This window comes from Tenrec ecaudatus, chromosome 15 (genome assembly GCF_050624435.1).
Source record: "Tenrec ecaudatus isolate mTenEca1 chromosome 15, mTenEca1.hap1, whole genome shotgun sequence".
In the NCBI taxonomy this organism is placed as follows: Eukaryota; Metazoa; Chordata; class Mammalia; order Afrosoricida; family Tenrecidae; genus Tenrec; species Tenrec ecaudatus.
This window is the reverse complement of record NC_134544.1, coordinates 110,763,158-110,779,265: the sequence shown is the minus strand read 5'-3', so window position 1 is coordinate 110,779,265 and position 16,108 is coordinate 110,763,158. Positions and strand designations below refer to the sequence as shown.

Here is a 16,108-nt window from a genome sequence, read left to right as displayed (position 1 = left end):
CAGTGGGATTCATACCAGGGATGCAGGGATGGTTCAACATACAAAATATCATTAGAATCATTTGCCACATGGACATTAAAAAATATAAGAACCACATAATACCAACAGATGCGGAAAAAGCATTTGACAACATCCAACACCAATTCCTGTTTAAGACACTCAAGAAGATAGGAATGGAAGGAAAATTCCTCCAGATAACGCAAGCTATATATGAAAAAACAACAGCCAACGTGATAGTCAATTGAAAAAAGAGGAACACAATCCCACTGAAAAAGGGGACCAGACAAGGATGCCCCTTGTCCCCATCCTTATTTAACATCGTACTGGAGCTTTAAGCTAACAGTATAAGGCAAAGAAAAGACATCAAAGGTATTCGCCTAGGGAAGGAAGAAGTGAAACTATCGTTATTTTCAGATGATGATTTTATGTATGGAAAATCCCAAAAGTTCCACAAGGGGAGTACTGGAAGTAATAGAAGAGTATGGCAGAGGGGCAGGATACAAGATCAACAAACAGAAGTCTATCGGGCTTCCATACACATCGGATAAGACCACAGAAGAGGAGATAAAAAAGGTGGTACCTTTCACAATAGCCAGGCACAAATTGAAATATCTAGGGATATACCTAGATATACAAAAGATCTATATGGGGAGAACTATAGAACACTATTACAAGAAACCAAGAGCAACCTCAACAAATGGAAGAATATTCCATGTTGTGCATTGGAAGACTCAATATAGTTAAGATGTCAGTTCTGCCAAAAGCACTATATAAATTTAATGCCATCCGATACAATTACCCTCATCTTTCTTCAAAGAAATGGAAAAACTGAATATCAACTTCATATGGAGAGGGAAGAAGCCCAGAATTAGCAGAAAACTCCTCAAGGACACAGTGGAAAGACTTGCTTTTCCTGACTTTAGCCACAGTGGTCAAAACCTCATGGTACTGGTATAATGACAGATACTCAGACCAATGGAAAAGAACTGAAAACCCAGAAATGAAATTATCAGCCTACAGGCAACTGATCTTTGATAAGGGCCCCCAAAATATATCCAATGGGAAGCAGATGCCCTCTTCAACAAGTGGTGCTGGAAAAATGGATATCTACCTGCTGGAAATTGAAGCAAGATCCTTATCGCACTCCATGCACAAGAATAAACTCAAGGTGGATCACAGACCTCGAAGTAAAACCCCAAACTATTAGGACCATCAATGAAGAAATTGGGACCAAACTGAGAACTTTGGGGCAAGGAATACATAGGCTGTCAGAAATAGGGAAGGACACAAATACAAATTAATCACAAATTGACAAGTGGGATATACTAAAGATAAAACACCCAAGTACATCAAACGAATTCACCAAGTGAGTAATGAGAGATGCCATGGACTGGAAAAACATCTTTAGCAATGACACATCAGACAAAGGCCTTATTACTAAAAACCTACAATACTCTGCCAGCTTCCAAAAAGAGAAAAAAACTAATTGTCCACTGTGGAGGTGGGGCAAGGACCTGAACAGAAGTATATAGGGGCAGAAATCCAAAAGGCCAATAAACATATGAGAAAATTCTCCCGATCTTTAGCCATAAGAGAAATGCAAATTAAAACAACAATGAGATACCACCTAACACCCTCAAAGATAGTCCAACTCAAAAAATCAGAAAGCAACAAGTGTTGGTGGGGCTGTGGTAAGATAGGAACTCTCATCCACTGTTGGTGGACCTGTAGGTATGTACAGCCACTATGGAAATGGATTTGGTAATATATAAAAACAGATGGAAATCGAGCTACCACATGACCCAGCAATCCCCCTACTGGGCATAACCCAGAAGAGTCAAGAAACAAGCCACAGACAGACAACTGTGCTCCAATGTTCATCACGGCACAATTCACAATTGCAAGGAGTTGGAAACATCAAAAACATCCTTAACATGTGAATGGATTAAAAAACTGTGGTACATACATATAATGGAGTACTTCGCATAGCTAAAAAGCAGTCATGAATGCATGAAGCACATCATCATATGGGAAGAACTGGAGGAAATTATGCTAAGTGAAGTAAGTCAAGCACAAAAGGACAAGTACAACATGAGGCTGTTGAGGTAAGCTTTAAAAAAATGCAAAAAGGGCATAGGGTAAAAGCAACTATATAAACATTCCTGGGAACAGGGCACTAACCCACCCAAGGAGAAGGTATTGTTTATATCTCCACAGGGAAAAAGGGAACAGACTTCAACCCGGTGTTCCATGATGTGAATGCAACATACTGGCATGAAGCAGAGAATCAGTAGAGAGGTCTGAGGGGCAAGCCCAATCCCAACTAAGTGGACAGCTGTCCCTCCCCCAGAAGAATTTACTTCAGAGGACAGCACTGAAGCTACAGCTCAGGGCAAGGGACATGGCTGATCAGAGCACATGGGAGCAAATGAATGGGGAGGAAGAGAGAGTGGAGTAAATCCTGGTCCACCAAACCTTGAGGATGATGTCCCTGATCAGAGCAGCCTATGCACAGAGGACCATATGGCTGGCCCCACTATGAAACATAACATCCCTCACTTACCCACAGCCCTATAGGGGACAACACTGGAGACACAGTGTGGGAATTGCACCATATCTGACCCCACCACACCGAGGAAAACACTAATGGCATGCAACAGAACAGCAAGGGTGCAGCGCAAGGAATTCCGGAGGGCGTACCATAAATAAGACTTTGGGGCCAGGGTGTGGCACTCCATCAGACTCCACCGGAAAACACTCCTAAAGGTAAACAAACAGACCTTGAACTATTTACGGGTTTTTCTTTTGTTGTTGTTGTTTTGTTTTGTATTTTTGCTTTGCTCTGTCTTGTTTTCGTTCATATTATTATCTCTGCAGATCTATCTAGATAAGATGGGTTGGATAAACAATCCGGAGGAGAAAACAACAAGACCGACATTTCAGGGGAGCCATAAGAGAGGGAGAGGTGAGGGAAAGGAAGTGGTGTTAACAAACCCAGGGACAAGGGAACAACAAGTGATCTAAAATCAGTGGCAAGGAGGACATAAGTGCCTGGTAGGGACTGATCAAGGGTAATGTAACCGAGAGGATTTACTGAAAGCCAAACAAAGGCTGAGCATGACAGTGAGACAAGACGAAAGTAAAAGGAAATAGAGGAAAGTACTAGGAGGCAAAGGGCATTTATAGAGGTCTAAATACAGGCATATATATGTAAATATATTTATATATGGTGATGGACAATAGACCTATGTGCATATATTTATAGATTTAGTATTAAGGTAGCAGATGACATTGGGCCTCCACTCAAGTACTCCCTCAATGAAAGAACACTTTGCTCTATTAAATTGGCATTCCATTATGCTCACCTTCCCGACATGATCACTGAAGACAAATGTGTGCACAAGCAAAGGTGGTGAAGAGAGCTGATGGTGCCCGGCTATCAAAAGATGTAATGTCTGGGGTCTTAAAGGTTTGAAGGTAAACAAGCAGCCATCTAACTCAGAAGTAACAAAGTAACAAAGTCCACATGGAAGAAGCTTCTGTGATCACGAGGTGTTGAAGGGATCAGGTATCAGGCATCAAAGAACAAAAAATCATATCATTGTGGATCAGGGGTAGTACAGATTGGGGACCCAAAGCCCATCTGTAGGCAGCTGGACATCCCCTCACAGAAGTGTTTCGGGGAGGAGATGAGCCAGTCAGAATGCAGTGTAGCAATGATATGAAACATACGACTTTTCTCCAGTTCTTAAATGTTTTCCTCCCCGCCCCCCACATTATCATGCTCCAAATTCTACCTTACAAATCCAGCTAGACCAGAGGATGTACACTGGTACAGATAGGAACTGGAAATATAGGGAATCAAGGAAAGATGAACCCCTCAGGGCCAATGGTAAGAGTGACGACAACAGGAGGGTGGAGGGAAGGTGTGGTAGAAAGGGGGAACCGATTACAAGGATCTACATATAACCCCCTACATGGGGACAACAGAAAAGTGAGTGAAGGGAGATGTCAGACAGTGTAAGACATGACAAAATATTAATAATTTATAAAGTATTAAAGGTTCATGAAGGAGGGGGGAGTGGAGAGAGAGGGGAATAATGAGGAGCTGATACCAGGGACTCAAGTGGAAAGCAAAGGTTTTGAGAATGATGATGGCAACACATGTACAAATGTGGTTGACACAATGGATGTATGTGTGGACTGTGATAAGAGTTGTATGAGCCCTCCAAAATGATTTTTTAAAACATTTTATTAGGGGCTGATACAACTCTTATCACAATCCACACATACATACATCAATTGTATAAAGCACATCTGTACATTCTTTGCCCTAATCATTTTCTTTTTTTAATTTTACATTTTATTAGGGGCTCATAAACTGTTATCACAATCCATACATATACATACATCAATTGTATAAAGCACATCCATACATTTTTTTGCCCTAATCATTTTCAAAGCATTTGCTCTCCACTTAAGCCCTTTGCATCAGGTCCTTTTTTTCCCCCCCTCCCTCCCCGCCCACCCCTCCCTCATGAGCCCTTGATAATTTATACATTGTTATTTTGTCATATCTTGCCCTATCCGGAGTCTCTCTTCTCCCCCTTCTCTGCCGTCCATCTCCCAGGGAGGAGGTCACATGTGGATCCTTGTAATCAGTTCCCCCTTTCCAACCCACTCACCTTCCACTCTCCCAGCATCCCCCCTCACACCATAAAAAAATTAAGGGGCCATGCAAGTAAGAGCTCTCAAACGGAATGTTTGTGTGGGAGCGATGTGAGCAGGCTCATAAATTCTTCCATATATTTTCTCCTTCCTGTGGGCCGAAATGCCAACGATTGAAAGAATATTAGAAAAGCACTTGTGGAAGATGGCATAAACCTCCTCAGCCTGGCTCCCAAATGTCTCTGGGGCACAAGCCCTGCTCACCTAGCACATCTTTCTTACCTTACTAGAGAAGAAACACCGTTACCTAGCAGTTGAGCCATCGCATTCTGGAGTGTCTGTATTATAAATTCATCCTACCTTAAGTAAGTCATACGTAGTTTCTGGATGGTACAAAAGATTAATGCATTTGGCTGGTAACTAAAAGAATGGGTATTTGATATCACCCAGAGCTACTTTGGAAGGAAGGCTTGGTAATCTACTTCAATTGAGAACCCTTTGTAGTACAATTCTACTCTGACATGGCCTCAGTGTGAAGGCAATGGGTTTTGAACTAATATACATCACTCCAATTTTTCTTCCTCTTAGCCTCACATTATACTTTTATCACAATTCTTAATTTTATCAATAAACTGGAGTGAAGGGGATAGTGGAAAAACTAAATTACTATCTAGCCCATGAGAAGTTCAGAATACATTGTTTAAAATTGATAATACAGAAATTAGGGTAATCCATTATTTAGCAATACAAGAAGTCCCAGGGTTACCAACGAGATCTGCTCCCAATTGTGTCTTTTAGATTTTGTAGGTCAGTTGGAATCAGTGGTAATGGCTCATATTTAGTCTTGATTTAAAAAAAAAAAGATTCTGAAGCCATTTTCATGATTTAAAGTTTACATGTTCAGTAAGTAAATGTGGTTGTAATACAGATTTCTTTGTGTTCAAACATTTCAGAGTGAGAGCGTACTTACATAACATAGAAACTGGCTTTGAAAGAGAGATACCCTGCTAGAAACTGACAGTGTCCTGCTCAAAGACAGTGATCTGTCACCCACGTTTAACATGTGTGATCTCATGTACCATGATCCTGAAGGGCTCACTACAACTCTGTTCTAGTTCTCAGATCCCTAATTTGTCCCTTTCTAGTCACCATGAACCAATTTCTAAAAATTCAGGCCTGGTCATCTGCCATGATCAAACCACTCTGAAGCCCCACAGAAGCTGCCTGATAAGTTGGATACTCCTAAACCAAATGACTCCTATATAGAGGTCCCCAGATGAATAAAAAAAGAGATGAAATGGTTGTCTCTGAGAAACAGGATGGAGCGATGGAGAAGAAAGAGGCAGAGAGCCACTTGTAGCTGATGATTAACCTATGTATTATGTGCTCTTGCTGTCGTTAAGTGCCATGGAGTTGATTCCAACTTACAGCCACTCAATGTGACTCAACGTGCCCCATAGGGTTCTCTAGGCTGGGGCCTTTATGGGAGATTACTTGGTCTTTCTACTGCAGAGCTACACAAGTGTTCAAACCTCCAGTCTTTCAATAAGCAGCTGAGCGCTTAACCATTTGTACCCCCAAGGCTCCTTGTGTTATATATACCACTTTGATAAAAATGATGCACATATTATTGTCTATGCATGTCTATCTGGACAAGAAAAGCAGGATGAACAATCCGGAGGAGAGAACAATGGGATCGACATTCCGGGGAACACAGGAGAGGGAGAGATGGGGAAAAAGAGAGGGGTACCAACAAACCCAGGGATAAGGGAAGAATAATGATCTAAAATTGATGGTGAGGAGGGCATAAGATGCTGGGGGGAGCTCGATCAAGGGCAATAGAGCCGAGAAGAATTACGAAAACAAGAATGATAGCCGAACATGATAGTGGGATGGGAAGAAAGTAAAAGGCAATAGAGGAAAGAATTGGGAGACACAAGAAAGTTATAAAGGTCTAAAGACAGGGATGTATATATGTAAATATATTTATACACAATGACAGGGGAATGGAGCTATGTACATACATTGATTTATAAAGTATTACAGTAGCAGATTGACATTGGGCCTCCACTCAAGTACTCTCTCAATGCAAGAACAATTTGTTCTACTAACAAGGCACTCTGTGATGTTCGCCTTCCCTGACACAATCAATGAAGACAAAGGGGGTGAATAAGCAAATGTGGCGAAGAAAGCTGATGGTGCACGGCTATCAAAAGCTAAAGCATCTGGGGTCTTAAAGGCTTGAAGATAAACAAGCAGCCATTTAGCTGAGAAGCAACAAAACCCACATGGAAAAAACACACCAGCCTGTGTGATCATGAGGTGTCCATGGGATCAGGTATCAGTCATCAAAACCCAAAACAAAACAAACAAAAAACATATTAATGGGAATGAGGGGGAGAGCAGAGTGGAGACCCAAAGCCCATCAGTAGTTAACTGGACACCCCCCTGTCAGCACGGCCACAAGGAAGAGAAGAACCATTCAGGGTACAGTATAGCACACATGAAACACACAACCGTCCTCTAGTTTTTTAATGCTTCCTCCACACACACACTACCATGACCCCAATCTTACCAATCTGGCTAGACCACAGCATGTACACTGGTACAGATAAGAGCTCAAAACACAGGGAATCCAGAACAGATAAACCCCTCAGGACCAATAAGGGGAGCAGCGATACTAGGAGGGTAAACAGGGCTGAGGAGAGTGGGGAATAAGAGGAACCGATGACAATGATCGATGTACAGCTCCCATCCCAGGGAGACGGACAACAGAAAAGTGGGTGAAATGAAACAGCAGTCAGTGTAAGGCATGAAAAACATAACAATAATTCATAAATTATCAAGGGGGCATGGGGGAGGGAGGGGAAAATGAGGGCACAATTAGAAAGAAAATGTTTTGAAAAAGATGATGACAATATAAGTAAAGATGTGTTTGACAAAACAGATATATGTATGGATTGTGATAAGAGCTGTAAGAGTCCCCAATAAAACAAGAAATGGACAAGGGAGGACGACTTGGGAACGGGGATATAGAAGAATAGATGTGACTTGAAAGGATGAGAACTGCAAACTAAAGACTCCTGCTGGGTTTGAGAAAGCAAGGGAGAAAAAAGTAAGGGAGGGGAGGAAAAAGTAGTCTGTTACCCCAGACCAGGGGTCCTCAAACTACGGCCCGTGGGTCACGTGCGGCCCACTGAGGACACGTATCCGGCCTGCCGGGTGTTTCAGCCCGTTTTTTTTTTAACTTCAAAATAAGATATGTGCAGTGTGCATAGGAATTTGTTCACAGTTTGTTTTTAAACTATAGTCTGGCCCTCCAACGGGTCTGAGGGACAGTGAACTGGCCCCATTTGAGGAGCCCTGCCATAAGCCTTGCTATAACTAAATCTGTGGTCTTAAGCATTTAGAACAGTCTCAAAGTAACCAGAACACTTTTGTAAACATGCATAAATAAAAAATAATCACCAATAATTCTGTTATGTCGTCCGACTTCCGTCTTTTGGCTCCTTTATGATACCATGTCAGGAGCTCTGGTGGCTTAGGCGTTGAGCTACTACCCTCAAGGTCAGTGGTTTAAAGCCAGGAACTGCTCAGGAGTATTGGGTGACTATGAGTCAGAATCGACCTGATGGTAGTGAGTTTTTATTATGGTCCCACATGTGTACAGTAATATTTCCTCTATCCCCATAGAAGAAGAATGTCACCTTGTAGGAGCTAGCTCCAGATGCCTTAGAAGAACGTTCCCATCCGTATTTGATTTCTCAAAGCCAGAATAAGTGTGTGTGTGCATGTAGTAAGAGAGTCTGTCTTAAACAAACAGGAGAAGGGTAGATTAGAGAGCACAAGCAGTCCAGTAGTATAATCATGAGAATAATAGGAAAGTCGAGGAAAGGGAATAATAATGAAAATATTTGAAACAACGAGCTGCAAAGACAAGTGTATGGATGGATGTAGACATAGATTTGTGGGGCTGATTCCGTGGCTAACAAATCTGCTGTGATTGGCAGATAGAAGCTTTTGCCGCTATTGTGAACCCACGGCTACTTTCCCAGAAGCTATGCACCTACCCTTTGAAGAGCATGAACAGGATATGAGGGTGAGCACTGATGTACTCCACCGTGGGGCTCCGTGCACCTATCTGTCTTCTGAGGATGTTGTTAAATATCTGGGTCACATCTTTCTTTCCCTGTTAAAGAAACAACAAATGAATGCAAACTTTAAATGGGTAAGCTGTGTGATTCGTGAATTCCATCCTCACACCTCCACCCCACTGCCCAGAGAACTGACACTTCCCTTAAACACCCAAACATTTCACAATTTGCTCTTTGCAGCTGTCTTTAAAAGAGGCTCAACAAAACAGATGCAGTCCTGTCCTCAGATTTTGCACCGTGAGGAATTTGACCAATTGTCAGTCAGTTTCCCACACAAGCAAACAAAAAGGCCTAAAAGGGCATAAGCCAGTAACCTTTGAAAAAAATTATAACTGATATTTTTAAACTTTCAAAAATAAGAACTGAAAAGTGAAGAAATAAAGATATTAGTGAAATTATATGGATTAGAATCAAACTCCTTTGTCTGAAGTCATTTTTACTAACATAATTTTAAAATCATTTTATTAGGGACTCATACAACTCTTATCAAAATGTATACATAAATAAATTGTGTAAAGCACATTTGTACATTCATTACCCTAATCATTCTCGAAATATTTGCTCCCACCCAAGCCCCTGGCATCAGGTCCTCATTTTTCCCCTCCCTACGCACTCCCTGCTCCCTCATGAGCCCTTGATAATTTATAAATTATTATTTTGTCATATTTTGCAGTGTCCGGCATCTCCCTTCACCCACTTTTTTGTTGTTCATCCCCCAGGGAGGAAGTTATATGTAGATCCTTGTAATCTGTTCCCCCTTTCCACCCCACCCTCCCAGTATTGCCATTCTCACCACTGGTCCTGAAGGGATCATCTGCCCTGGATTCCCTGTGTTTCCAGTTCCTATCTGTAGCAGTGTACATACTCTGGTCTAGCCAGATTTGTAAGGTAGAATTGGGATCACGATAGTGGGGGAGGAGGAAGAATTTAGGAACTAGAGGAAAGTTGCATGTTTCCTCTTTGCTACATCGTACCCTGATCCTTCTGTAAGGGGATGCCCAGTGGCCTACAAATGGGCTTTGGGTCTCCATTCCACACTCCCTCCCGCATTCACTATGATAAGATTTTTTTGTTCTGATGATGCCTGATACCTGATCCCTTTAACACCTTGTGATACACAGGCTGGTGTGCTTCTTCTATGTGGGCTTTGTTGCTTCTCAGTTAGATGGCTGCTTGTTTACCTTCAAGCCTTTAAGACCCCAGACACTATATCTTTTGATAGCCGGGCACCATCAGCTTTTTTCGTCATACTTGCTTATGCACCCATTTGTCTTCAGCAATCTTATCAGGGAGGTGAGTGCACAAAGATATGATTTTTTTGTCCTTTGATGCCTGATAACTGATCCCTTTGGCACCTCGTGAGCATGTAGGCTGGTGTGGTTCTTCCATTTGGGCTTTGTTGCTTCTGATCTAGATGGCCACTTGTTTACCTTCAAGTCTTTAAGACCCCAGACACTTTATCTTTTGATAGCTGGGCACCATCAGCTTTCTTCACCACATTTGCTTATTCACCCGCTTTGTTTTCAGCGATTGTGTCAGGAAGGTGAGCATCATGGAATATCAGCTTAATAGAACAAAGTATTTTTGCATTGAGGGAGTACTTGAGTGGAAGCCCAATGTCCATCTGCTATCTTAATACTAAATCTATACATATATGCACATAGATCTATTTCCACATCCTCATTTATAAATATATTTACATATGTACATTCCTTTATTTAAACCTCTATACATGCCCTTTACACCCTAGCTCATTCCTTTATTTCCTTTTACTTTCCTCTTGTCCCACTATCATGCTCAGCCTTCATTAGGGTTTCAGTAATTCCCCTAGGTTACATTACCCTTGGTCACGCCCTACCAGGTCTCCTACACCCTCCTCACCACCAATTTGGATCACTTGTTCCCTTGTCCCTAGGTTCGTCAGCACTACTACCTTTCCCCCAACCTCCCCCTCTCCCATGTCCCCATGAAACTGTCAGTCCCATTGTTTTCTCCTCTAGATTGTTCATACAGCCTATCTTATTTAGACAGACCTGTGGAGATAAAAACATGCAGAAAAAGAAGACGGAGCAAAACCAAGCAACAAAATAAAACAAAACAGCAACAACAACAAGCCAATAACAAAAAACCAAAACAAAACACAACAAGAAAGAAAAGCTTGTAGTTAGTTCAAGGATTGTATGTTAATTTCTTTTTTTCTTAATCATTCCCAGTGCACACTCATATATGAATTAAAAAAAGAAATGTCTATTAGGTGGCGATATTTGACTTACCGTATATACTCGTGTATAAGCTGAGTTTTTCAGCTTATACATGGGTCAGTGGTAGCCCAGCAAGGTGTAACATCTCACTGCCCCTCCCCCCCCAGGTAACGGGATGAGCGCCCATTATCTCGCAGGTGATTGCCATTTTCCCACTGTTCATTCAAAGCCTGCTGACACTGCAGGGCTTTGAATGTCTGTTTACTCACATCTAACCAATCAGAGCCGTCCTATGACATGAACGGCTCCAATTCGCAGAAGCACCTGTAGTGATTCACTTATGCCGGCAGCTGAACTGGTAAGGATGTGTCTGTGGCTGCGCTCTGTCTCTCCCCTCTGGTCTCTGTGTTAATTCACATCCTGCATCCCCCACCCGCACGGACTCCCCCCTTCCTCCCAGCTAATACGTCGGGGGGTGGGGGTGGGCATTACTATGAAAGTTCTTTTTCTTTTTCAAAGTCTTGTTTAAAGATATTTAAATACATTATCCCACTGATGTCTCAATTCTTAGTAATTTTATTTTCATTTGTTTTGATTATTGAAACTCACCAATAGCTTCTGCATTTTCCACCCTAGGCTTATACTCGAGTCAATCAGTTTTTCTGGTTTCCCAGGTAATAATTAGGTGCACCTTGGCTTACACTCCGTTTGGCTTACATTCGAGTATATATGGTATGTAATATAAAAAAATCATATCTAGCAAGAGGAGTAAACTAAATCTAAAATAAATAAGAAAACCAATAAAACGAAAAGCCAAACCAAATCAACAGCTCTCAAGTCAATTCCAACTCATAGTGACCCTATAGTGCAGAGTAGACTAATCTTTACAGTGGCAAACAGATGACACTGCCTTTCATGTCACCTACAAGTTAAGAATAAATTGGTTCTCCAACAGAAGTCATGTATTCAACTAGTTTCATCTATAATGAGCTAGCTAAAAATACAAAGACTATGCCATTATCCTTTAAACACTTCAAATCCAGGGCCCCTTTGCTTAGAGGAAAATCCAAGGCCTTCGACCCCTCTCCAGGCCCATCAATTATATATCCCTTTTCTTTTTAATTCCTACTTCAAGTTTTATTAAAACCAATTTGCTCTACAAGCAACACTCATGCTGCGATTCTTCCTGTTGTTCATGTTGTTGTTTGTCCCGATACTTATTTTTGATGTTGTTTATTTTTCTTTCTTCCTTTCCTTTTTTTCTCTTTTTTACATTTTATTCGGGGCTCATACAACTCTTATCACAGTCCATACATATACATACATCAATTGTATAAAGCACATCCACACATTCCCTGCCCCATCCTTTTTTTTTTTTTTAAGCTAACTCTCCTGTATCTTTTAAGATTCAGTTCAGGAGTAATTTCTTCTGGGATAATTGCCCTTCTCTCTACTACAACCATCTTTGCCTACATGGATCAGTACCTCCTCTTCCCCCACCAGCTCCACCTCCACTTTCACCTCAAGTACTGCCAGAGCAACTAACAGTTATTGAGTTCTTCCTCTGTGCGGCACTTACGCTAAGAGTGCATATATTATCCAATCAATACCATAGCCCTCTACTGTACCTATTCCAAATAAGGAAACTAAGGTCTAGCAGGCTACTGTACCTATATGGAATGGGGCAAAGTCAGTATGCCATTCCAGGCTGATGGGTTCTTAGCCATCATCCTAAATTTTTAGCATATTACAATGAAATGAATAATTAGCATATGACAATGAAATGCATACTTTTCTTCCAGATTTCTTTATCACCACATGAACTCAAAATTATCAATAACAACTCCATTATTAGGGCTCTATTAGTCTGAGTACTTTTGAGAAACAAATCCACAGAAACTCATGTATAAGAGAGTTTTATATAAAGAGTATGTGCACATCAGGAAAACATCCCAACCCAGTGCTGCCCAAGCCCACAAGTCCAACATTAACCCATATGTCCAACACCAATCCACAAAGTCCTTCTCCATCTGACAAAACACACGCAATGACATTGACTGCAGGAGAAAAGCCGAATCAGTGAGCGTGTAAGCATCTCAGTGCTGGCTGGGGTCTCCACACGGCTGTTCCAGCACCCAGGGCTGCATCGGGGTAGGTCCATGCGGCTTTTCCATGGGGATGTCTTGCAGGAAGTGAGCCTTGCCAGCAGAAGCAAGGAACTGGCTAAGGCAGCTGCACCCTGGTCCGATCATCACAGAGCAAGAGACCCGAGAACTAGAAAGGCGAGCCTCACCAACCCATTTATCTCTCCACCCTTCAATTAACCCCACATGTGTTTATTGGTCAGGTTGGCACAATAAACTTTAACTCTCTTAAGGGCCTAGAATATAGTTGGCATTAACAAAATTTATAGTGGGCTCACTTAATACTCTAGAGTTACTTAAAAAAACAAAGACAAACCAAAGGGCACTGTCTTCACGTCAATTATGACTCCTAGTGACCCTAGGTGATAGTATAATCTTTAAGGAAGCAGACCGTCACATCTTTCTCCTGTGGATAAGCTGGTGGGTTTGAACCCACTGCCCTTTCCGTTAGCAGCCAAGCACTTAACCACTGTACCACCAAATATGAGCCACCGATCACGATTATCTTCAATAAGGTACTTTTAAAAAATAATAAAGGAACACTCAACTAATTAGGACTCAAAATGAAGTGAAAATCAATCATATTATTCAATTAATTACTCAACCTTAAACCTCCTGGTCAAATAAAATAAAAATGAAGTTCTAATTAAGAATATATGGAGACTTAACAACTTGGTCAGATTGATAGTTTATAAAATTTATGTTATAATACTAACTTACTGAGTAGTATCAGGGGTCTTTAAAGCTTTTAAGTCACCATCTAAGGTACAACTATTGGTTTCTATTCATCAGGAGCAAAAGAGAAATAAAGAAACCAAAGACAGAGGAGAATCCAGTCTACTGGACTAGTAAGATACACAAACCATGGCCTCATCTACCCTGAGATCACAAGAACTAAGATAGTCCCTGGCTACCACTACTAACTTTTATGAACAGAGCCATAAAGTGATAGGATGGGGGAAAAGGTAGAACAAAACTGAAATTCTTTAAAAAGTCCGAACTTACTGGACTGGTTGAAACTAGAAGGCTCCCTGGGATTATTGAGAGATTCATCCTTTAACCCTTGAACCAAAATGATCCTGATATTTAAATAACAAATTCTCCCATAAAATAAAGAATATCACTCTAGGGTACTGTGCTTTTTTTTTTTTTTTAACTCATCCATGCTAAAGCAAACATGAGCTGTTAAAGGGACAGGGAAACTAGATTCCTGGAAACAAAACAACCAGAATGGAAATAATGAGAATGCTGACATGAAAAATGTAACAAATGTCACTGAACAATTTTTATAAAAACTGTTAAATAAAATCTAATTTGTTGTGTAAACTTATACTGATATGACAAAATAACAATGTATAAATTACCAAGGGCACATGAGGGAGGGGGGAGCTGGGAGGGAGGGGAAAAAAAAAAGAGGACCTGATGCAAAGGGCTTAAGTGGAGAGCAAATGCTTTGAGAATGATTGGGGCAGGGAATGTGCAGATGTGCTTTATACAACTGATGTATGTATATGTATGGATTGTGATAAGAGTTGTATGAGCCCCTAATAAAATGTAAAAAAAGAACAGAAAAAAAAAAAGAAAATGATTAGGGCAATGAATGTACAGATATGCTTTACACAATTGATGTAAGTATGGATTGTGATAAGTGTTGTACACGCCTCTAATAAAACATTTTTTTAAAAGAAAAAAAAACTTATACTGAAAACCCAACAAATTTTTATTTAATAATAACCAAGGACTCAAGTAGAAAGAAACTGTTTCGGAAATGTTGATGGCAACATAGGTACAAGTGTGTTTAATATCATTGAATGATTGGATTGTTATAAGATTTGTAAGAGTCCCCCAATAAAATGATTAAAAATAATAGCATATTTTTTGTCATTTTATTTTATTTCTCTAGTCTACATGGAAACAACACTGAGTGATTCTTAACATTTTAGTAGGAATTTTCGAGGTGTAGGTATCACTCAACTCAGAAATACTCAACCCCACCTTATATTCTGAAGTTATCTCTCCCCAATAGAGAGTATGCACTAAGAAATCCAATTGCTTTCAATAAGATCCATCAGAATGAATGAATTAGTATACTGGCATTGATTAATCCATGAGTTAGTACACTGACATTATTGTTAGTTTAAGGATATATTCAAAAACCAAGTCCTTATTGCTGAAGCAAAAGAGCAAGTAGCAATTATTGACAGTGAGCAGGGCTGGAGTAAGGTATTCAAAGATCCTCTTTGAAACATTAATCTCTCCAAAGCATTCCTAAAACTCTCCCTTAAAGGGAATATTGGTTAAACTGAGAGCAACGATGATGGAAGTAGCACATGAAACGTCACAGCAGCTAAGGTTCGATCAGTAATAGCTACAAGCTTCCACAACTGATACCAAGGAAGCTGTCTTCATTTAGTACTCCAGTTTAAAATTTGCATTTCTTTTCTGGAGCAGGGAGGGAGGAGAAAAAAAAAAGAGGAACTGATGCAAATGGCTTAAGAGGAGAGCAAATGCTTTGAGAATGAATGGGGAAGGGAATGTGCTGATGTGCTTTATACAATTGATGTATGTATATGTGTGGATTGTGATAAGAGTTGTATGAGTCCCTAATAAAATGTAAAAAAAGAAAAGAAAATGATTAGGGCAAAGAATGTACAGATGTGCTTTATACAATTTATGTATGTATATGTATGGATTGTGATGAGTTTTATGAGCCCCTAATAAAATGTTAAAAAAAATAATAGCATATAGAAAAAAGTCTTCAAGGATATAAAAATAACATATACAAAACCTGTCACCTTATAAAAAATTAATTTAAAATAGATTTTGAAGTTAAATGTAAACCACACAACAATGAGACCTTTAGAAAAGAAAGCAGGAGAGAATTTTCAGGATCTAAGGTATTCAACGAGTTTACAGGCTTGACGTCTAGATACAACCCACA

At 40.4% G+C, this 16,108-nt stretch overlaps 1 protein-coding gene across 2 annotated transcripts in view; it reads right to left on the bottom strand.

Annotated features, from left to right (window-relative positions):
* CAB39L (calcium binding protein 39 like) overlaps window positions 1-16,108 on the bottom strand; it is a 162,357-nt gene that overhangs the window by 45,442 nt on the left and 100,807 nt on the right. For both annotated transcript variants that reach the window (XM_075532560.1, XM_075532559.1), the window contains one exon: window positions 8,739-8,857. In XM_075532560.1, coding sequence (XP_075388675.1) covers window positions 8,739-8,857 — 119 coding nt within the window. The remainder of the gene's footprint in view (window positions 1-8,738; window positions 8,858-16,108) is intronic.